The following is a 22203-nucleotide window of genomic DNA, read 5'->3' as shown; positions in this document are numbered from 1 at the left end:
ATAGCTCACAGCCCGCAGCCAGCCAGTCACACGCTGACGGCACCACATAGCTCACAACCCGCAGCTATCCAGTCACACACTGCCGGCACCACATAGCTCACAGCCCCCAGCTAGCCAGTCACACACTGCCGGCACCACATAGCTCACAGCCCGCGGCCTTCCAGACACACACTGCCAGCGCCACTAAGTAAGGAGCTGCCACTGAGTGAATTGGTGCCATATCACTCTCAGCTATAGGACATCACAGAGGTCCCAGCATCCGCGGCGGTGACCGTGACTTCGGCAGCACCTAGGTGGGCTGTAAGTGTACAAAAAAACAGTTGATTTGGCAAAAAGCGACTCTGGTGGGACTCGAACCCACAACCTTTGAATGACCACACCAGCTAGAAGTCCAATGCGCTATCCATTGCGCCACAGAGCCCCTGCATAGACTATGGACCGTGTGTCCTACAAGACTGGTTCAAATCCTGTCTGCAGCCTGTTTCAAATTTAAGAGCTGTATTCCCTCTTGTATCTGAAATCGGACGGTAATTGTAATATACGGAGAGATGGCTGCTTTAAATCTCGTGACTACAATTTGAAAACAACTGGACTTTTAGTAAGCTGCAGGATATTGCATTTTGGCTCACGACATCGCCATGTGTAGATCCAGAGAGGAACTACTTTCCCTGCCCGTTAGATTTTTAGATAGAGGAGACATACTTACTGGATCGCCGCTCCTCAGACCCCTGCTCTGAAACAACTCACGTACTACCAAGATGCTGGAACCGCAGAGAGAAGGTAATACACCACTAGACCACAGGTTCTCAAAGTTGGTCCTCAGAACCCCACAGGTGCACTGTGTGGGGTTCTGAGGACCAACTTTGAGATCTCACAGAATCAAGTGAAATAATTATCTCCACCTGTGAATCTTTTAAAACGGTGTTAATGAGTAATGAGCGCACCTGTCGGGTGACCTGGAAAACATGGACTGCGTGGGGTCCTGAGGGCCAAGTTTGAGAACCACTGCACTAGACAACCAGGGGTGGTGTGTCAACAGGTCATCATGTCGACATATCATCTGAGTAGACAGGATGAATATGGACATGGTCACTGTCAACATGCTAAGCATGCCAACCTGATGACTGACGACAATAATCTGATGATGTTGCAATATACCGATAAAGTAAGGGATTGTGAATAAAGCACAAAAGCAGAATATTTAATATATATATAATAGTGCTGGTCAGTCTGTGTGTTAGGTTAGTGCCGTGGGGTAAGTGCTGGGAACTTCTACGAATGTCAGGGAGACTGTGACATGATCTCCACGTAGACCAAACTTCAGCCTCCCCCCTCCTTTCCCCCACATGGAGGGGGGAGGGGGATTATACAGGGTTACACAACACACCACCATAACAGTAGGCAGTAACTGTAAATATAAAACAGAAGCAATAAGTGAATTACGAATTCTGACGTTTCATAGCTTGTGACACAGAAACAAAGTTTCAATTCAGACATTAATACAATTCCAACATCAATCCCTGTTGCATTGCTGTGTACAGGAGTATCCAGTGAGTGATGTGCGCCTGGTCCACCAGCAGGTGGAGCTACAGAGAGGGCGCCCTAGCACAGGGACCTGTTGAATGAAGTAGGAGAGGAAGTAAAGTGAAACAAAAAGACGACTCTGGTGGGACTCGAACCCACAACCTTTGAATTACTCCACCAGCTAGAAGTCCAATGCGCTATCCATTGCGCCACAGAGCCTACACATGTCACTGGCTGCTGACTGTCCTATATGACAGATTTTCCCTGCCTGGGGCTGCTTCAGAGTTCTCAGAGTATATTTACACATGCCCAGAAACTAGTGTATGCTGCACACCCAGCCCTCATCCCATCAGTGTATGCACCTCCCACCCCCACTCATAGCAACCAGTTTATGCACACCTACCCCTCATCCCATCAGTCTATACACACCTACCCCTCATCCCATCAGTGTACGCACACCCACCCCTCATCCCATCAGTGTACACACACCCACCCCTCATCCCATCAGTGTACGCACACCTACCCCTCATCTCATCAGTGTATGCACATCTACCCCTCATCCCATCAGTGCATGCACGCCTACCCCTTATTCCATCAGTGTACGCACACCCACCCCTCATCCCATCAGTGTTTGCACCTCCCACCCCCACTCATAGCAACCAGTGTATGCACACCTACCCCTCATCCCATCAGTCTATACACACCTACCCCACATCCCATCAGTGTACGCACACCCACCCCTCATCCCATCAGTGTACGCACACCCACCCCTCATCCCATCAGTGCATGCACGCCCACCCCTCATCCCATCAGTGCATGCACGCCCACCCCTCATACCATCAGTTTTTGCACCTCCCACCCCCACTCATAGCAACCAGTGTATGCACACCTACCCCTCCTCCCATCAGTCTATACACACCTACCCCTCATCCCATCAGTGTACGCACACCCACCTCTCATCCCATCAGCGTACGCACCATCACCCCTCATCCCATCAGTGCATGCACGCCCACCCCTCATCCCATCAGTGCATGCACGCCAGTCGCCCACCCCTCATCCCATCAGTGCATGCACGCCCACCCCTCATCCCATCAGTGCATGCACGCCCAGTCGCCCACCCCTCATCCCATCAGTGTATGCACACCCACCCCTCATCTCATCAGTGTATGCACGCCTACCCCTCATCCCATCAGTGTGTGCACATGCATCATTCATCCCATCATTGTATGCACACCTACCCCTCATCCCATCAGTGCATGAACACCCACCCCTCATCCCATCAGTGTCTGCACACCTACCCCTCATCCCATCAGTGTCTGCACACCCACCCCTCATCCCATCAGTGTATGCACGCCTACCCCTCATCCCATCAGTGTCTGCACACCCACCCCTCATCCCATCAGTCTATACACACCTACCCCTCATCCCATCAGTGTGTGCACACGCATCCTTCATCCCATCAGTGTATGTACACCTACCCCTCATCCCATCAGTGTATGCACACCCACCCCTCATCCCATCAGTGCATGCACGCCTACCCCTCATCCCATCAGTGTCTGCACACCCACCCCTCATCCCATCAGTGCATGCACGCCTACCCCTCATCCCATCAGTGTCTGCACACCCACCCCTCATCCCATCAGTGTCTGCACACCCACCACTCATCCCATCAGTGTTTGCACGCCTACCCCTCATCCCATCAGTGTACGCACACCCACCCCTCATCCCATCAGTGTACGCACACCCACTACTCATCCCATCAGTGTATGCACGCGTACCCCTCATCCCATCAGTGTACGCACACCAACCCCACATCCCATCAGTGTTTGCACTCCAAAAAGTTTGGGAACCACTGGCATAGTGTATGGGTGCCTCAAGGAGCATGAATACAAGAGCTACAACAATTATAGGGAAAGATGCAGATACAATCTGGTTTGTTATGGAAATGCAATCAACGGTTGTACAAGGTCACTGTTAAACTAGATGCAGATAACAACCCAGATGATCTAGAAAGATCCATGGGTACCATTGGTTTAAGTGCGGAGCAATAAATGTATAGAAATACTTCAGTTAAAGACATTTGGACAGCACTACAGGCAATTTACCAAGTCTGAAGTTTTATGAGAATAATACTTTTTTCCACTATCGCAATAACCTTAGTGACTAAGAGTGACTTAGTGAAAAAGGATTAAAAAAAAAATAAACCGGATCCAGATACCCAGGAATATGACCTGGGTAGCTACTAGTGTTGGAACCAAGAAAGAGCCTTATAATGGTGAAATGTAAGCGTTTGACCTAGACGATCTAACCTGGGTCCCGTTATAAGCCTGTGCAAAGGTGGATCACCGGCGTATGATCATCTGCAAGCGCTGGCAGAACGGAAAAGCTGCATACGGGTGCTGTGTAAACTGGGCCGACCCAGGAATAACCTGGATTGAAGCGGCTGTGTGAACGGGGTCTGACCTGAACTTATTTTCATAAACCTGGGTCAAACCTGGGATTTAGGTGAAAATAGGGTACAAGATGTGACTTGTATAAAAGTGAGTGAATGCAGCTGTGTGATTGATTACATAGACTAAAAGTTTGAGTCAGAACGGATGATGAAGAGATTGTTACAGGGATGTTATAGAATTTAACACCTGAATTGTGGGGCTCGGAACAGGTGAATCATCACGCCTACCTTTCTTCTAAGGAAGCACAGGCCCCCTGTGCCTCCCCTAAGTAGGACTCCCCCAGCTCTGATTATCCCAGCTGAAATCTACTTTTCATTCACAGGATTGTATGCAAATCAGAATCGGTGCACCCTGGCGGCTGTTGGGAGTCCCCCCTGTTAGTGTCTATTCCCACAGCCAGGGGGGCTGGGGGCATGGCTAGAGGCTCACAGAGCCTCTGGGCCATGCCCCCACAATGGCAAAATGGGGGCGTGGCCTGGTGGGAAGGTGCTATTTTCGGTGGCGCCCCTATATCCCTCTTCAAAGGACTTAAAAGTTGGGAGGTATGGAATAGAAGTATTTAATTTAGGGGAGAGAAGTCTCCCTGATTTGGTCTCTGCTGAACGGCTGCTTCCCACTTTATAAGCCGGCAAGATACGGGGTGGTTATTTTGGTCCATTCGCAAGGATCGTACGTTCACACAGGGACCTAGATTTTTTGCACATATGCAGCTGCATTTCTGAGCATGTGTATATACGCCGGGAGCGCGCGTCCAAGGCGAACAGACATGCATATCGGCATTCGCAGAGCATCATCTGGTAGACCAGAGCCAGGTAGTGATGTACCAGAGCAAGGCAGTGATGTACCAGAGCAAGTTAGTGATGTACCAGAGCAAGGCAGTGATGTACCAGAGCAAGGCAGTGATGTACCAGAGCCAGGCAGTGATGTACCAGAGCAAGGTAGTGATGTACCAGAGCCAGGTAGTGATGTACCAGAGCCAGGCAGTGATGTACCAGAGCAAGGCAGTGATGTACCAGAGCCAGGCAGTGATGTACCAGAGCCAGGTAGTGATGTACCAGAGCCAGGTAGTGATGTACCAGAGCAAGGCAGTGATGTACCAGAGCCAGGCAGTGATGTACCAGAGCAAGGCAGTGATGTACCAGAGCCAGGTAGTGATGTACCAGAGCAAGGCAGTGATGTACCAGAGCCAGGTAGTGATGTACCAGAGCAAGGCAGTGATGTACCAGAGCCAGGCAGTGATGTACCAGAGCAAGGTAGTGATGTACCAGAGCCAGGTAGTGATGTACCAGAGCCAGGCAGTGATGTACCAGAGCAAGGCAGTGATGTACCAGAGCCAGGCAGTGATGTACCAGAGCCAGGTAGTGATGTACCAGAGCCAGGTAGTGATGTACCAGAGCAAGGCAGTGATGTACCAGAGCCAGGCAGTGATGTACCAGAGCAAGGTAGTGATGTACCAGAGCAAGGCAGTGATGTACCAGAGCCAGGCAGTGATGTACCAGAGCCAGGCAGTGATGTACCAGAGCAAGGTAGTGATGTACCAGAGCAAGGTAGTGATGTACCAGAGCCAGGTAGTGATGTACCAGAGCCAGGCAGTGATGTACCAGAGCAAGGTAGTGATGTAACAGAGCAAGGTAGTGATGTACCAGAGCCAGGTAGTGATGTACCAGAGCAAGGCAGTGATGTACCAGAGCCAGGCAGTGATGTACCAGAGCCAGGTAGTGATGTACCAGAGCCAGGTAGTGATGTACCAGAGCAAGGCAGTGATGTACCAGAGCCAGGCAGTGATGTACCAGAGCAAGGCAGTGATGTACCAGAGCAAGGCAGTGATGTACCAGAGCCAGGCAGTGATGTACCAGAGCAAGGTAGTGATGTACCAGAGCAAGGTAGTGATGTACCAGAGCCAGGCAGTGATGTACCAGAGCCAGGCAGTGATGGACCAGAGCAAGGTAGTGATGTAACAGAGCAAGGTAGTGATGTACCAGAGCAAGGCAGTGATGTACCAGAGCAAGGTAGTGATGGACCAGAGCCAGGTAGTGATGGACCAGAACCAGGTAGTGATGTACCAGAGCAAGGTAGTGATGTACCAGAGCCAGGTAGTGATGTACCAGAGCCAGGTAGTGATGTACCAGAGCAAGGTAGTGATGTACCAGAGCAAGGCAGTGATGTACCAGAGCCAGGTAGTGATGTACCAGAGCCAGGCAGTGATGTACCAGAGCAAGGCAGTGATGTACCAGAGCAAGGCAGTGATGTACCAGAGCAAGGCAGTGATGTACCAGAGCAAGGCAGTGATGTACCAGAGCCAGGCAGTGATGTACCAGAGCAAGGTAGTGATGTACCAGAGCAAGGCAGTGATGTACCAGAGCCAGGCAGTGATGTACCAGAGCCAGGCAGTGATGTACCAGAGCAAGGTAGTGATGTACCAGAGCAAGGCAGTGATGTACCAGAGCCAGGCAGTGATGTACCAGAGCCAGGCAGTGATGTACCAGAGCAAGGTAGTGATGTAACAGAGCAAGGTAGTGATGTACCAGAGCCAGGTAGTGATGTACCAGAGCAAGGCAGTGATGTACCAGAGCCAGGCAGTGATGTACCAGAGCCAGGTAGTGATGTACCAGAGCCAGGTAGTGATGTACCAGAGCAAGGCAGTGATGTACCAGAGCCAGGCAGTGATGTACCAGAGCAAGGCAGTGATGTACCAGAGCAAGGCAGTGATGTACCAGAGCCAGGCAGTGATGTACCAGAGCAAGGTAGTGATGTACCAGAGCAAGGTAGTGATGTACCAGAGCCAGGCAGTGATGTACCAGAGCCAGGCAGTGATGGACCAGAGCAAGGTAGTGATGTAACAGAGCAAGGTAGTGATGTACCAGAGCAAGGCAGTGATGTACCAGAGCCAGGTAGTGATGGACCAGAGCCAGGTAGTGATGGACCAGAACCAGGTAGTGATGTACCAGAGCAAGGTAGTGATGTACCAGAGCCAGGTAGTGATGTACCAGAGCCAGGTAGTGATGTACCAGAGCAAGGCAGTGATGTACCAGAGCAAGGCAGTGATGTACCAGAGCCAGGCAGTGATGTACCAGAGCCAGGCAGTGATGTACCAGAGCAAGGCAGTGATGTACCAGAGCAAGGCAGTGATGTACCAGAGCAAGGCAGTGATGTACCAGAGCAAGGCAGTGATGTACCAGAGCCAGGCAGTGATGTACCAGAGCAAGGCAGTGATGTACCAGAGCAAGGCAGTGATGTACCAGAGCAAGGCAGTGATGTACCAGAGCAAGGCAGTGATGTACCAGAGCAAGGCAGTGATGTACCAGAGCAAGGCAGTGATGTACCAGAGCAAGGCAGTGATGTACCAGAGCAAGGCAGTGATGTACCAGAGCCAGGCAGTGATGTACCAGAGCCAGGCAGTGATGTACCAGAGCCAGGCAGTGATGTACCAGAGCCAGGCAGTGATGTACCAGAGCCAGGCAGTGATGTACCAGAGCCAGGCAGTGATGTACCAGAGCCAGGCAGTGATGTACCAGAGCCAGGTAGTGAGTACCAGAGCCAGGCAGTGATGTACCAGAGCCAGGCAGTGATGTACCAGAGCCAGGAAGTGATGTACCAGAGCCAGGCAGTGATGTACCAGAGCCAGGCAGTGATGTACCAGAGCAAGGCAGTGATGTACCAGAGCAAGGTAGTGATGTACCAGAGCCAGGTAGTGATGTACCAGAGCCAGGTAGTGATGTACCAGAGCAAGGCAGTGATGTACCAGAGCAAGGCAGTGATGTACCAGAGCCAGGCAGTGATGTACCAGAGCCAGGCAGTGATGTACCAGAGCCAGGCAGTGATGTACCAGAGCCAGGCAGTGATGTACCAGAGCCAGGCAGTGATGTACCAGAGCCAGGCAGTGATGTACCAGAGCCAGGCAGTGATGTACCAGAGCCAGGTAGTGAGTACCAGAGCCAGGTAGTGATGTACCAGAGCCAGGCAGTGATGTACCAGAGCCAGGTAGTGATGTACCAGAGCCAGGCAGTGATGTACCAGAGCCAGGCAGTGATGTACCAGAGCAAGGCAGTGATGTACCAGAGCAAGGTAGTGATGTACCAGAGCCAGGTAGTGATGTACCAGAGCAAGGCAGTGATGTACCAGAGCAAGGCAGTGATGTACCAGAGCAAGGCAGTGATGTACCAGAGCCAGACAGTGATGTACCAGAGCCAGGCAGTGATGTACCAGAGCAAGGTAGTGATGTACCAGAGCCAGGCAGTGATGTACCAGAGCCAGGCAGTGATGTACCAGAGCCAGGCAGTGATGTACCAGAGCCAGGCAGTGATGTACCAGAGCCAGGCAGTGATGTACCAGAGCCAGGCAGTGATGTACCAGAGCCAGGTAGTGAGTACCAGAGCCAGGCAGTGATGTACCAGAGCCAGGCAGTGATGTACCAGAGCCAGGAAGTGATGTACCAGAGCCAGGCAGTGATGTACCAGAGCCAGGCAGTGATGTACCAGAGCAAGGCAGTGATGTACCAGAGCAAGGTAGTGATGTACCAGAGCCAGGTAGTGATGTACCAGAGCCAGGCAGTGATGTACCAGAGCAAGGCAGTGATGTACCAGAGCAAGGCAGTGATGTACCAGAGCCAGGCAGTGATGTACCAGAGCCAGGCAGTGATGTACCAGAGCCAGGCAGTGATGTACCAGAGCCAGGCAGTGATGTACCAGAGCCAGGCAGTGATGTACCAGAGCCAGGCAGTGATGTACCAGAGCCAGGCAGTGATGTACCAGAGCCAGGTAGTGAGTACCAGAGCCAGGTAGTGATGTACCAGAGCCAGGCAGTGATGTACCAGAGCCAGGTAGTGATGTACCAGAGCCAGGCAGTGATGTACCAGAGCCAGGCAGTGATGTACCAGAGCAAGGCAGTGATGTACCAGAGCAAGGTAGTGATGTACCAGAGCCAGGCAGTGATGTACCAGAGCCAGGTAGTGATGTACCAGAGCCAGGCAGTGATGTACCAGAGCCAGGCAGTGATGTACCAGAGCAAGGCAGTGATGTACCAGAGCAAGGTAGTGATGTACCAGAGCCAGGTAGTGATGTACCAGAGCAAGGCAGTGATGTACCAGAGCAAGGCAGTGATGTACCAGAGCAAGGCAGTGATGTACCAGAGCCAGACAGTGATGTACCAGAGCCAGGCAGTGATGTACCAGAGCAAGGTAGTGATGTACCAGAGCCAGGCAGTGATGTACCAGAGCAAGGCAGTGATGTACCAGAGCAAGGCAGTGATGTACCAGAGCAAGGTAGTGATGTACCAGAGCAAGGCAGTGATGTACCAGAGCAAGGCAGTGATGTACCAGAGCAAGGTAGTCCTATTCAGTGTCTCCAAAATGAGAGTATCAATTAAAAAAAGAGGGGGGAGAAGGGGAACGGTGGTAATAGGGTAGAGACAGTCCTCTAGCAGGACCTTATTGTGCCGCTGCCCTCCACATACACTTATTTTGCATTGGGGGGTGGTAGGTGGTGGGCGGCAAACAGGCAGCAGCGGGGCTGCACGAAATTATCCGGAAGTATGAGGCATTTATCCGTGGCTGCCTGCACGCTCTTTGGCATTAGATTTCCTGAGCGCAGAGAGAGGCGGGGGAGACGGAGGGGTACCTGGTTATCCTGGGTGGTGGTCCGCGTGCACAGCGGATTGAACTCCACAACAATCGTTTCGCTTCCTCAGCGTGGGTACATCTACACAATAGTTACTCAGCATGAGAGGTATCTCATCATATTTATCATAACTGCAGACCATACAAACTAATCCATATAATCTACACAATACTAAGCTGTGCACTCGATCCCCCTCAGGGGGGTGAAAAACCCATGTTGGCCTTTTGACTGTCGACATCGACCTAATGCTTGTGTTGACTTAATGAACCTGTCGACCTTAAGCTATGTCGACCTTTTTCTTATGTGGGCCTAAGGACTGTTGACCTTCAGTGGTCGACCTAAGTTTGGTCAACCTAAGGATCCACAGCCCCTTCCCCCATGGAATACCCTCCTGCTCTCTGCCAGGCTGCTACTCACTGCTCACCCCCGTCTCCTCCGGAGTGACGTCATGGGGAGCCAGTGATGATCCCACAGAGTCACAGTACACTGCAGCAAGGTAGCGTGGCCGAGCGGTCTAAGGCGCTGGATTTAGGCTCCAGTCTCTCTGGAGGCGTGGGTTCGAATCCCACCGCTGCCAAGTTGTTTTTTTAATAACTTTTTAACATTTTTTTTTTTTTATATTTTATTTCCCCGTTGGAAAGTGAGTAACGTTTCTGCGGCAGCAAAGCATCTTGATATATAGTCACAAGCCTATAATTCTGACTGCTGCACTGCAACACTGGTAGTGTCTTCTATATATACAATGCACCTAGTCCTGGGACGCAGCAGCAGCAGCAGAGGCAAACTACAAGCCCATGCAGCAGATGAGCTGGGCATCCTTACAGTGCTCTATATGCATTGCAACCCGCTATATACATCGTAAATGCCGAAATCATCTACAACCAGGCTCCCCAAAGGCTTCAGCACGGCCATGATTCCCAATTCCTCGGTGCACATAACTTTCCTGGCGGACATTTTCCCGCAGATCGATTCGACGCCAATTAATATGACTTTTCAAGCTGGTTGGACGCCAACAAAATGGCGCCCGCAGTGAGGACAGGATTCTGTAGCAGCCATTTAGCTCTAGCGGCGGTTCCTCCAGCGCGCGGCAGCTCAGCCTCGGCAGCGGCGGCGGTGGTTGCCGGGCAACGCAGGAGCAGCAGGCCTCTGACCAGGTAACATGGGGTCCCCGTGGCCCCTGTAGCGTGCATATAGCAGATATAGGAGAGGTATCGGGCATATAAGCACTTGGCTGCTGGTTTAAGAACATGTGCTATATATACAGAGCTGTGTGAGGTTGGGTTTAACATTAGCCACCTCATCGCCTGGCTAATGCTGACATAGCTGTCACTTGCACGGATAGAGCCGATGTGCTGCTTTATTGTGCGTACACACCTGAACCATAGGCAGTTGGGCCGATTCCGTTGGCCCAATGGGCAATTGGGCTGACAGGGGTGAAATGGGTTCAGGCGTGGGGTAACCCTTGGAAATAGGGCCAAGGGTTAAGGCGATTTCTCTTTACCCCGCACCATGCCTTATTGCTAGTACAATCTGGCCCAGAGGTTTCCATACGCGGTCCTCAAGGCACCCCAAAGGTACAGGTTATAAGTATATCCCTGGTTCGGCACAGATGGTTAAATCAAATTGACTGAGGTACTAATTAAGTCACCTGTGGTAAAGCATGGATATACTTAAAATGTGGACCGTTGGGGTTCCTTAAGGGCCACGTTTTGGAACCTCTGCAGTAGCCTGATGTATTAAACAATGAAAAGACTCTCATTCTGCTCCAGCTTCTGGTTGGCTGCATAGCAGGGTTGACAGAAAGATGATACATATGTCCCGCGATACAGAGAGCGTTCCAGCGTCGTGCAAATGTGTACCCACCCTTAGAAATGCAAATGAGATCTCAGCCCAGGGTTGCCTGCCCCTCAGGAATGGCTGGAAAGGGGGGCGATCGCGCTGGCCATTCCCCCCCAAACAATGTGTTTCCCTCAGTTCCACCCCTGTCCCGCCTCTTTTTTGTTACTCTGGCCTCCCCGCCACACTGCCTCAGGGAGCTGGCACCCAGAAAGTAGGCAACCCTGTTACAGCCTATCCCAATAGCAGAATTGGGTCTCAGGTGTTTTATGACGAAAGGAAGATTTTTCTGTGTTTCTGGGATGCTGGCAACTGAGCGATACCGCCCCATCATCCCGCGTGTCCCGAATCTGTGTTATATTTATTGTTTTATTATTATTATTATTACTACATAATAGCGTCTAGCACAGGTCTGGTCTGCATATCAGTGCTGGAATACAGACAACACTGTGCTAGAAGTACCCAGCAGAGAGCGACACCCGCAGGGGAGAGGAACTGCACGGGTTTGTGAGCTGCAGGGTGCTAGTATGGACACCACATACTGTGCAGGAAGAGTGACGTCTCTGCGGGCCAATAGCAATGTTATTATTGGAGAATTGGTTCAGCAGTGACCTAGTTATTACATGAGCATCACCAGCCATTCCTATGAACAGAAGACTGACCCGTTGTTTACCTTCTCTTCCTCTTGGCGATGACAGATCTGGTGATGGCTGTAATCAGCAGCCTGGTCCCAGCCCGATTTCTGACGCTGACGGCTCACCTTGTCATTGTCATCACAATATTTTGGTCACGGGTAAAGTCTCCCCTCTGGATCATTCTCCGCTTCCATTATGTGCTTGTCCTCTGTCCTTAAACTTCCTCCCAATCACAATCCAACTTCTTCTTCATTCCCCTCGTTATATCTCTTATTGTCTCGCTCTCCGGCTTCTCCTTTTTTATTTTCTTCGATGAAATTCCCCTTCTCCATCGCCAGCGTCATTCCCTTCCCTCCATCCGCTCCGTCCCTGCTGTATGTGTCAGTAACCTCTGCTTGTTCTCTTTCCTAGGGGAATAATGTCCTTGCTTGTCTGCCGGTAGATTACACACAGGATCAATACAATGCTGCTGATACTGAGTAAGAACTGACTGTGCCTGTGTGTTGTGTATGTCCCTCCCCCTGCAGGGTGACACAGGCAGAAGGGAGCTATGACCCCGCCCCTCCCCCTGCAGGGTGACACAGACAGAAGGGAGCTATGAGCCAGCCCCTCCCCCTGCAGGGTAACACAGACAGAAGGGAGATATAAGCCTGCCCCTCCCCCTGCAGGGTGACACACACAGGTGGAAGCTATGAGCCTGCCCCTCCCCCTGCAGGGTGACACAGACAGAAGGGAGCTATGACCCCGCCCCTCCCCCTGCAGGGTGACACAGACAGAAGGGAGCTATGAGCCAGCCCCTCCCCCTGCAGGGTGACACAGACAGAAGGGAGCTATGAGCCAGCCCCTCCCCCTGCAGGGTGACACAGACAGAAGGGAGCTATGAGCCTGTCCCTCCCCCTGCAGGGTGACACAGACAGGTGGAAGCTATGAGCCTGCCCCTCCCCCTGCAGGGAAACACAGACAGAAGGAAGCTATGAGCCTGCCCCTCCCCCTGCAGGGTGACACAGACAGAAGGGAGCTATGACCCCGCCCCTCCCCCTGCAGGGTGACACAGACAAAAGAGAGTGATGAGCCTGCCCCTCCCCCTGCAGGGTGACACAGACAGAAGGGAGCGATGAGCCTGCCACGGTACTTGTGTATTTTGGCGGCGCCCCCGATGTCCGTCGTACGACGAACAGATCGCATCGCATCGCATGCCATGCACCCGATGGCATGCGATGCGATGCGACGCGATTTTGACCCCCTATACGACCAAAAATCGTATAAGCACCCTAAAGGGTGCTTTTGAGCACCCAAATGGGTGCTTACAATGTTAAATGCACCCCCACGCCACCCCCCACTATAAACGTGAACCCGAAGCGTGGCGAGCGCAGCGGTACGCGTCCTACGACCTTTTCATACCCCCACTATCCACGTCGGCGTGGAGTTGAGAATAGAATAGTGTGGCGAGCGCAGCGAGCCACCGAGCCCGAAGCGTGGCGAGTGGACACGGATACCTTCACAGTTATACGCGTCCCCTCGCGGGCTTCACAGGTGTCCGTGGCGACGCGGACACCTGTGAAGCCCGCGAGGGGACGCGTTTACCTGTGAAGGTATCCGCGTCCCCTCGCGGGGCTCGCTGCGCTCGCCACACTATTCTATTCTCAACTCCACGCCGACGTGGATAGTGGGGGTATGAAAAGGTCGTAGGACGCGTACCGCCGCCCCTCGCGGGCTCGCTGCGCTCGCCACGCTTCGGGTTCACGTTTATAGTGGGGGGTGGCGTGGGGGTGCATTTAACATTGTAAGCACCCATTAGGGTGCTTATACAATGTTTAATCGCATCGCATCGCATCGTATGGCATCGTATGCCATGTACAATGGCATACAATTTCAAAATTGTATGCCATCGTGCACTATCGTACGATATCGCGTCGCATCGCATACCATCGTATGTGTTATGGTATGCGATGCGATGGGCGCCGCCAAAATACACAAGTACCCCTGCCACTCCCCCTGCAGTGTGACACAGACAGAAGGAAGCTATGAGCCTGCCCCTCCCACCGCAGGGTGACACAGTGACGCAGACAGAAGGGAGCGATGAGCCTGCCCCTCCCCCTGCAGGGTGACACAGACAGATGAGAGCTATGAGCCTGCCCCTCCCACCGCAGGGTGACACAGACAGAAGGGAGCTATGAGCCTGCCCCTCCCACCGCAGGGTGACACAGACAGAAGGGAGCTATGAGCCTGCCCCTCCCCCTGCAGGGTAACACAGTGACAAAGACCGAAGGAAGCTATGCACCTGCCCCTCCCCCTGCAGGGTGACATGTTGACACAGACAGAAGGGAGTTATGAGCCTGTCCCTCACCCTGCAGGGTTACACAGACAGAAGGGAGCTATGAGCCTGCCCCTCCCCCTGCAGGGCGACATGGTGATACAGACAGAAGGGAGCTAGAAGGCTGCCCCTCCCCCTGCAGGGTGACACAGACAGAAGTGAGCTATGTGCCTGCCCCTCCCCCTGCAGGGTGACACAGTCAGACGGGAGCTATGAGCCTGCCCCTCTCTTGCAGGGTAACATAGTGACAAAGACAGAAGAAAGGTATGCGCCTGCCCCTCCCCCTGCAGAGTGACATGGTGACAGAGACAAAAGGGAGCTATGAGCCTGCCCCTCCCCCTGCAGGGTGACAGAGACAGAAGGGAGCTATGAGCCTGCTCCTCCCCCTGCAGGGTGATGCAGATAGAAGTGAGCTATGAGCCTGCCCCTACCCCTGCAGGGTGACACAGTGACACAGAGAGAAGTGAGCTATGCGCCTGCCCCTCCCCCTGCAGGGTGACACAGTGACACAAACAGAAGGGAGCTATGAGCCTGCCCCTCCCCCTGCAGGGTGACACAGTGACACAGAAAGAAGGGAGTTATGTTTTTGCCTCTCCCCCTGCAGGGTGTTACATCTCTCCTCTCTTACAGGCTGATTGTTGCCCTCTCAGTTACCCTGGGGATGTTTGTTATAGAGCTGGCCGGCTTCCTCTCCGGATTGTCAATGTTCAACAACACTCAGAGCCTCCTGTGTATCCTTGCAGTGTACATAGAGAAGATCTGTCAGTGTACATTATATGTGACAGTGTACATAGTGTCAGTGTCCATACAGTATATGTGACAGTATATAGTACATATATGTGTCAGTGTCCATACAGTATATGTGTCAGTGTCCATACAGTATATAGTACATATATGTGTCAGTGTCCATACAGTATATGTGACAGTATATAGTAAATATATGTGTCAGTGTCCATACAGTATATGTGACATTATATAGTACATATATGTGTCAGTGTCCATACAGTATATGTGACATTATATAGTACATATATGTGTCAGTGTCCATACAGTATATGTGTCAGTGTCCATACAGTATATGTGACAGTATATTGTACATATATGTGTCAGTGTCCATACAGTATATATGACAGTATATAGTACATATATGTGTCAGTGTCCATACAGTATATGTGACAGTATATTGTACATATATGTGTCAGTGTCCATACAGTATATGTGTCAGTGTACATACAGTATATATGACAGTATATAGTACATATATGTGTCAGTGTACATACAGTATATGTGACAGTATATAGTACATATATGTGTCAGTGTACATACAGTATATATGACAGTATATAGTACATATATGTGTCAGTGTCCATACGGTATATGTGTCAGTGTCCATACAGTATATGTGTCAGTGTCCATACAGTATATATGACAGTATATAGTACAAATATGTGTCAGTGTCCATACAGTATATGTGTCAGTGTCCATACAGTATATGTGTCAGTGTCCATACAGTATATGTGTCAGTGTCCATACAGTATATATGATAGTATATAGTACATATATGTGTCAGTGTCCATACGGTATATGTGTCAGTGTCCATACAGTATATATGATAGTATATAGTACATATATGTGTCAGTGTCCATACAGTATATGTGTCAGTGTCCATACAGTATATGTGTCAGTGTCCATACAGTATATGTGTCAGTGTACATACGGTATATGTGTCAGGGTGCTAGTAGTATATGTGGTACTAGGTTGTATGCTCTGCACTGTGTGATACAGGGACACTGGCTGAGGTGTATAATTAGCATTGTACTGCATAGTATGACGGTTACGCAGCAGCAGCTGTTGTCCTGGTTCCCTCACCGTACTGTCAGGGGCCAGGCAGCAGCCGGCATGCACATGGGACAGAGAACCTGTTGTCAGGGGTATGGATCATTAGGTCACCAGCATTATGGTCGACATGCAGGAAGGTCGACATGACTTTATGTCGACAAGGTCATAAGGTTGACATGGGTAATGGGTAAGGTCGACAGGGTCATTAGGTCGACATGTTTTTTTTTAACCTGAATGTTAACACAGTCAACATAAACACTAAAACGTAGCCCCGCGTCCCCTCACGTAGCCCCGCGTCCCCTCACGTAGCCCCGCGTCCCCTCACGTAGCCCCGCGTCCCCTCACGTAGCCCCGCGTCCCCTCAAGTAGCCCCGCGTCCCCTCACGTAGCACCGCGTCCCCTCACGTAGCACCGCGTCCCCTCACGTAGCACCGCGTCCCCTCACGTAGCCCCGCGTCCCCTCACGTAGCCCCGCGTCCCCTCACGTAGCACCGCGTCCCCTCACGTAGCCCCGCGTCCCCTCACATATTTAGCTGCGCTCGGCACACTATTGTATTCTCCCACTACGCCCTAGTGGATGGTGAGGCATGAATCACCGCCTGTCGGCACATGTCGGCTCAAAAAACAGTAAAAAACCCTATGTCGACCTAATGACCCTGTCAACCATCATGCTGGTGACCCAATGACCGTATCCCGTTGTCAGAGCCCGGTGTTCCACCTATCATATGATGCCAAAAATTCATTTTTCATTGCTATTTGGAATTTTTAATGAGTTGTTCAGATATATTTATTGTGCTGGATAATACTCGTCCGTTGTGTAGGGGGTGCGGTATTATGCAGCTGCTGGTCTGTACCGCAGAGGCAGCCATATTGTCCTTTATGTAGGGGGTGCGGTATCATGCAGCTGCTGGCCTGTACGGCAGAGGCAGCCATATTGTCCGTTGTGTAGGGGGTGCAGTATCATGCAGCTGCTGGCCTGTACGGTAGAGGCAGCCATATTGTCAGTTGTGTAGAGGGTGCTGTATTATGCAGCTGCTGGCCTGTATGGCAGAGGCAGCCATATTGTCCGTTATGTAGGGGGTGCAGTATTATGCAGCTGCTGGTCTGTACCGCAGAGGCAGCCATATTGTCCGTTGTGTAGGGGGTGCAGTATTATGCAGCTGCTGGTCTGTACCGCAGAGGCAGCCATATTGTCCTTTATGTAGGGGGTGCGGTATCATGCAGCTGCTGGCCTGTACGGCAGAGGCAGCCATATTGTCCGTTGTGTAGGTGGTGCAGTATCATGCAGCTGCTGGCCTGTACGGTAGAGGCAGCCATATTGTCAGTTGTGTAGAGGGTGCTGTATTATGCAGCTGCTGGCCTGTATGGCAGAGGCAGCCATATTGTCCGTTATGTAGGGGGTGCAGTATTATGCAGCTGCTGGTCTGTACCGCAGAGGCAGCCATATTGTCCGTTGTGTAGGGGGTGCAGTATTATGCAGCTGCTGGTCTGTACCGCAGAGGCAGCCATATTGTCCGTTATGTAGGGGGTGCGGTATTATACAGCTGCTGGTCTGTACCGCAGAGGCAGCCATATTGTCCGTTATGTAGGGGGTGCGGTATTATGCAGCTGCTGGTCTGTACCGCAGAGGCAGCCATATTGTCCGTTATGTAGGGGGTGCGGTATTATGCAGCTGCTGGTCTGTACCGCAGAGGCAGCCATATTGTCCGTTATGTAGGGGGTGCGGTATTATGCAGCTGCTGGTCTGTACCGCAGAGGCAGCCATATTGCCCGTTGTGTAGGGGGTGCGGTATTATGCAGCTACTGGTCTGTACCGCAGAGGCAGCCATATTGTCTGCTGTGTAGGGGGTGCGGTATTCTACAGCTGCTGGCATGTACGGCAGAGGCAGCCATATTGTCCGTTGTGTAGGGGGGAGTGGTATCATGCAGCTGCTGGCCTATACAGCAGAGGCAGCCATATTGTCCTTTATGTAGGGGGTGCGGTATCATGCAGCTGCTGGCCTGTACGGCAGAGGCAGCCATATTGTCCGTTGTGTAGGGGGTGCGGTATTATACAGCTGCTGGCCTGTACGGCAGGGGCAGCCATATTGTCCGTTGTGTAGAGGGTGCTGTATTATGCAGCTGCTGGCCTGTATGGCAGAGGCAGCCATATTGTCCGTTGTTTAGGGGGTGCGGTATCATGCAGCTGCTGGCCTGTACGGTAAGAGGCAGCCATATTGCCAGTTGTGTAGAGGGTGCTGTATTATGCAGCTGCTGGCCTGTACGGCAGAGGTAGCCATATTGTCTGTTGTGTAGGGGGTGCAGTATTATACAGCTGCTGGTCTGTACCACAGAGGCAGCCATATTGTCCGTTGTGTAGGGGGGAGTGGTATCATGCAGCTGCTGGCCTATGCAGCAGAGGCAGCCATATTGTCCGTTATGTAGGGGGTGCGGTATCATGCAGCTGCTGGCCTGTACGGCAGAGGCAGCCATATTGCCCATTGTGTAGGGGGTGCGGTATCATGCAGCTGCTGGCCTGTACGGTAGAGGCAGCCATATTGTCAGTTGTGTAGAGGGTGCTGTATTATGCAGCTTCTGGCTTGTACGGCAGAGGTAGCCATATTGTCCGTTATGTAGGGGGTGCGGTATCATGCAGCTGCTGGCCTGTACGGCAGAGGCAGCCATATTGTCCGTTGTGTAGGGGGTGCGGTATCATGCAGCTGCTGGCCTGTACGGTAGAGGCAGCCATATTGTCAGTTGTGTAGAGGGTGCTGTATTATGCAGCTTCTGGCCTGTACGGCAGACGTAGCCATATTGTCCGTTATGTAGGGGGTGCGGTATCATGCAGCTGCTGGCCTGTACGGCAGAGGCAGCCATATTATCCGTTGTGTAGGGGGTGCGGTATCATGCTGCTGCTGGCCTGTACGGTAGAGGCAGCCATATTGTCAGTTGTGTAGAGGGTGCTGTATTATGCAGCTGCTGGCCTGTACGGCAGAGGCAGCCATATTGTCCGTTGTGTAGGGGGTGTGGTATTATGCAGCTGCTGGCCTGTACCGCAGAGGCAGCCATATTGTCCGTTGTGTAGGGGGTACGGTATTATGCAGCTGTTGGCCTGTACGGCAGAGGCAGCCATATTGTCCGTTGTGTAGGGGGTGTGGTATTATGCAGCTGCTGGCCTGTACCGCAGAGGCAGCCATATTGTCCGTTGTGTAGGGGGTACGGTATTATGCAGCTGTTGGCCTGTACGGCAGAGGCAGCCATATTGTCCGTTGTGTAGGGGGTGTGGTATTATGCAGCTGCTGGCCTGTACCGCAGAGGCAGCCATATTGTCCGTTGTGTAGGGGGTGTGGTATTATACAGCTGCTGGCCTGTACAGCAGAGGCAGCCATATTGTCCGTTGTGTAGGGGTGCTGTATTATGCAGCTACTGGCCTGTATGGCAGAGGTAGCCATATTGTCCGTTATGTAGGGGGTGCGGTATCATGCAGCTGCTGGCCTGTACGTATTGCAGCCTCATGAATCTTACATGCAGCTGTTGCTTCAGTAACTTGGGAAAGCTTTATCTGTTTAATTGGTCAGGAATTCCCTGCAGCCGAGGTGTATTTCTCATAAGCGGGTGGGTGGTAGATAGGAACACTAGGGACTAGTGTGTTCCATTATTTATCCCTAACCCCTTCCTGTGTGCTCCAGCCGTGGGTGCCCATGCCAGCGGCAGCGTTGCCCTTCTTTTCTACCTTTTTGAAGGCTGGCCGTGCCCTGTGTACTGGTGGATATTCGCATTTTGCAGGTAAGCAGCGGACAGGACCCACCCCTCCCTCCTCCCCTCTCCCCTGCGCAGCCTCCTCTGTGTGTTATTGCTACTGCAGCCTTTTTCCTTGACTGTCCTGACCCAGCCCTGGCCGCGCACTGCTCCGCCTCAGTCAGTCTCTCTCTGTTTGTAACCCAGGTGTGGGAATGCACCTCCTACTGGTATATCTTTGGCTTCTGCAGGTACAGTGGTGGAGAGCAATGGGTTGGGGGAAGGCGGTGACTGGCGAGACAAGATGGCTGACAGAGATGAATAACCAGAGCTTCCATCTTTGTTCCTTCTATCTTTAACAGCGCCCTCCCGGCCTGCACAGAGATCTTCATAATGATTGCCGTCCTAGGCTGTAAGCGGAAGCCTCTCTGATTCCACCGCCGTGCTCGTACCCAAGACAAACAGAGACATTCTCAGCAGCGTGTGTCACCGATCCTTCTGATACCGCTCAGTGTTCCTGAAGGCTGAACCGCTGAACCGCTGAACCACACTCAGTGTTTCTGTCAGAAGACAAGACTTTGGCATCATAACAGTGACACCTAGTGGAATATGAGGACATTTCACCTTATGGGCCACTTTGTGCGAGAATCAGAAAGTGAGAGATTTTGGGAGAGATTTCCCATTGTATTTTATTTTTTAAAGCGGCAATCGATTGCATGGCAAAACCAAACTGGTTTCGCAGTATAAATGATTGCCACTTTAAGAAGAAGAAAAAAATCTCTTACAAAATCTCTAATTTAATGCGGCTTAGTTAGTCTAAAGAACCCCTTGATACGCTATAGGCGCCCTTTAACCCTTTCAGGTCCAACGTCTAGTCAGATTCAACAGCTCTAGCGCTAGTAGCCGATGCAATCGTGATACACTTTAAAAATAAGAACTTTCTCATCATTCAACATTCAATGTAGACCATTTTTTTATAATAAAAAAAAAATATACAATTAATTTAAACATTTAAACCAGACTTTTTGAATTGCAAAAAAAAAAAAAATATTTGGACTGCAAAGGGTTAATGTCCAAGCTGACGCGTCTAGTCTAAATGTATTTGATTTATTTACAGTTAATTGACCCTTTCACTCCCGGGACGCGTCCTGCTGATACATCTAGTACAGAGCTTCAGATTAGCAGACAATTAACACGTTTTCTGGAAACTTTCCCGTTTGTGATTTATTTTTTTCTAAGAGTATTTTTGTAACCAATAATTATTGATTGGATTTTGTATGACTTTTTATATGACCATGTGTGCGCATTATAAATATATTTATTACAAATCGAGGTCTTTTATGTGATTTGTCCATTCCAGCTACCATCTTGCACCCTAGTGTCCGTTGTAGGGATAGTAGGAGTCTCAGCGGGGGGTCCTGTGAACTCATGGAGGCCGTATTTATAGCGATGGTCAATTATTTTTTTAAATTTCTTCCATCAAAGGGAGATGACCGATGTTTATCTGTCATCGATGGTGCGGATCCCGTGGCGATGGTTTACCCATAGCAAGTCCCTAATCCCCGCCCTGCGCTGGCAATGTCACATGTGACCCCTTGTATCGCCCACCGATTGACACTTGCCGTTTGATGGTCTTCTGCCATCGATGGACAGTATCAGTGGTGCTATCAGCATGTGAGACTCCTTGTGACCGGCTGTGCAGCCCTTAGGGGACCCACCGGTAAGGACGGACATCGGAAGCTCACCATTCAATGATTCCTGAGCTTCCGCCATCAAGACGATTCGATGGTAACTGACCATCGCATTTTAGTATTCGATGGAAAAACTGTCATCGATCCTGATGTTAAAGAGCTGAATTGTATATAGACCTCAAATGGTAACAATCCTAACAACGTAAGATAAACATTGATGGTTATAAACCCTTCCCCCCCCCCCCCCCTTAAATTTAGCCTGTCAAGAAGATGGTGGCAATAAATCCAAGGGGCTGGGGGGAATCAGCTTTAGGTAAAATGTATTGGCGGGCGACACTAAAACGTATGTGTAATAATGAAACATTTGGAATCTGACTCCATGGCGCCACCTAGCGGAAGCACCGTGGCTATTGCAGCACACTAATAGGTAACGTTAATCAATCAGACATCACGTGGTCAGCTTTCCATGGGCGGAATCTTGCTTCAGACCAATGTACGCTGTGTGTATACTGCAATGGCCCTTTTCTAAAATGGAAGCTAAGGCATCAAGCGGGCAGCATCTATGGCGAGCGCCCTTGC

General features: G+C 51.2%; 1 protein-coding gene and 3 non-coding genes across 5 annotated transcripts; 2 read left to right on the top strand and 2 right to left on the bottom strand.

Annotated features, from left to right (window-relative positions):
- Positions 1-336: 336 nt before the first annotated feature.
- On the bottom strand, positions 337-421 carry TRNAR-UCU (transfer RNA arginine (anticodon UCU)). The gene is given in 2 exon segments: positions 337-372; positions 385-421. It is a non-coding gene; the product is annotated as a tRNA-Arg (tRNA).
- Positions 422-1658: 1237 nt separating this feature from the next.
- TRNAR-UCU (transfer RNA arginine (anticodon UCU)) lies at positions 1659-1743 on the bottom strand. The gene is given in 2 exon segments: positions 1659-1694; positions 1707-1743. It is a non-coding gene; the product is annotated as a tRNA-Arg (tRNA).
- Positions 1744-10087: 8344 nt separating this feature from the next.
- TRNAL-UAG (transfer RNA leucine (anticodon UAG)) lies at positions 10088-10169 on the top strand. The gene has a single exon. It is a non-coding gene; the product is annotated as a tRNA-Leu (tRNA).
- A 462-nt stretch (positions 10170-10631) lies between these two features.
- Positions 10632-21262, top strand: TMEM107 (transmembrane protein 107). 2 transcript variants are annotated; one of them, XM_083185521.1, is made up of 6 exons: positions 10632-10746; positions 12127-12221; positions 12475-12542; positions 15008-15108; positions 20088-20184; positions 20296-21262. In XM_083185521.1, the coding sequence occupies exons 2-6, from the start codon at positions 12135-12137 to the stop codon at positions 20363-20365; spliced, it is 423 nt and encodes a 140-aa protein (XP_083041647.1). In that variant the 5' UTR covers positions 10632-10746; positions 12127-12134; the 3' UTR covers positions 20366-21262. The 2 variants fall into 2 exon arrangements, with proteins under 2 accessions (XP_083041647.1, XP_083041646.1); XM_083185520.1 differs by lacking the exon at positions 20088-20184 and adding an exon at positions 19885-19981 and having other exon boundaries at positions 10633-10746.
- Positions 21263-22203: the final 941 nt, after the last annotated feature.

This window comes from Crinia signifera, chromosome 4 (genome assembly GCF_055691185.1).
Source record: "Crinia signifera chromosome 4, ASM5569118v1, whole genome shotgun sequence".
In the NCBI taxonomy this organism is placed as follows: Eukaryota; Metazoa; Chordata; class Amphibia; order Anura; family Myobatrachidae; genus Crinia; species Crinia signifera.
This window is presented reverse-complemented; position numbering and strand designations above follow the sequence as displayed.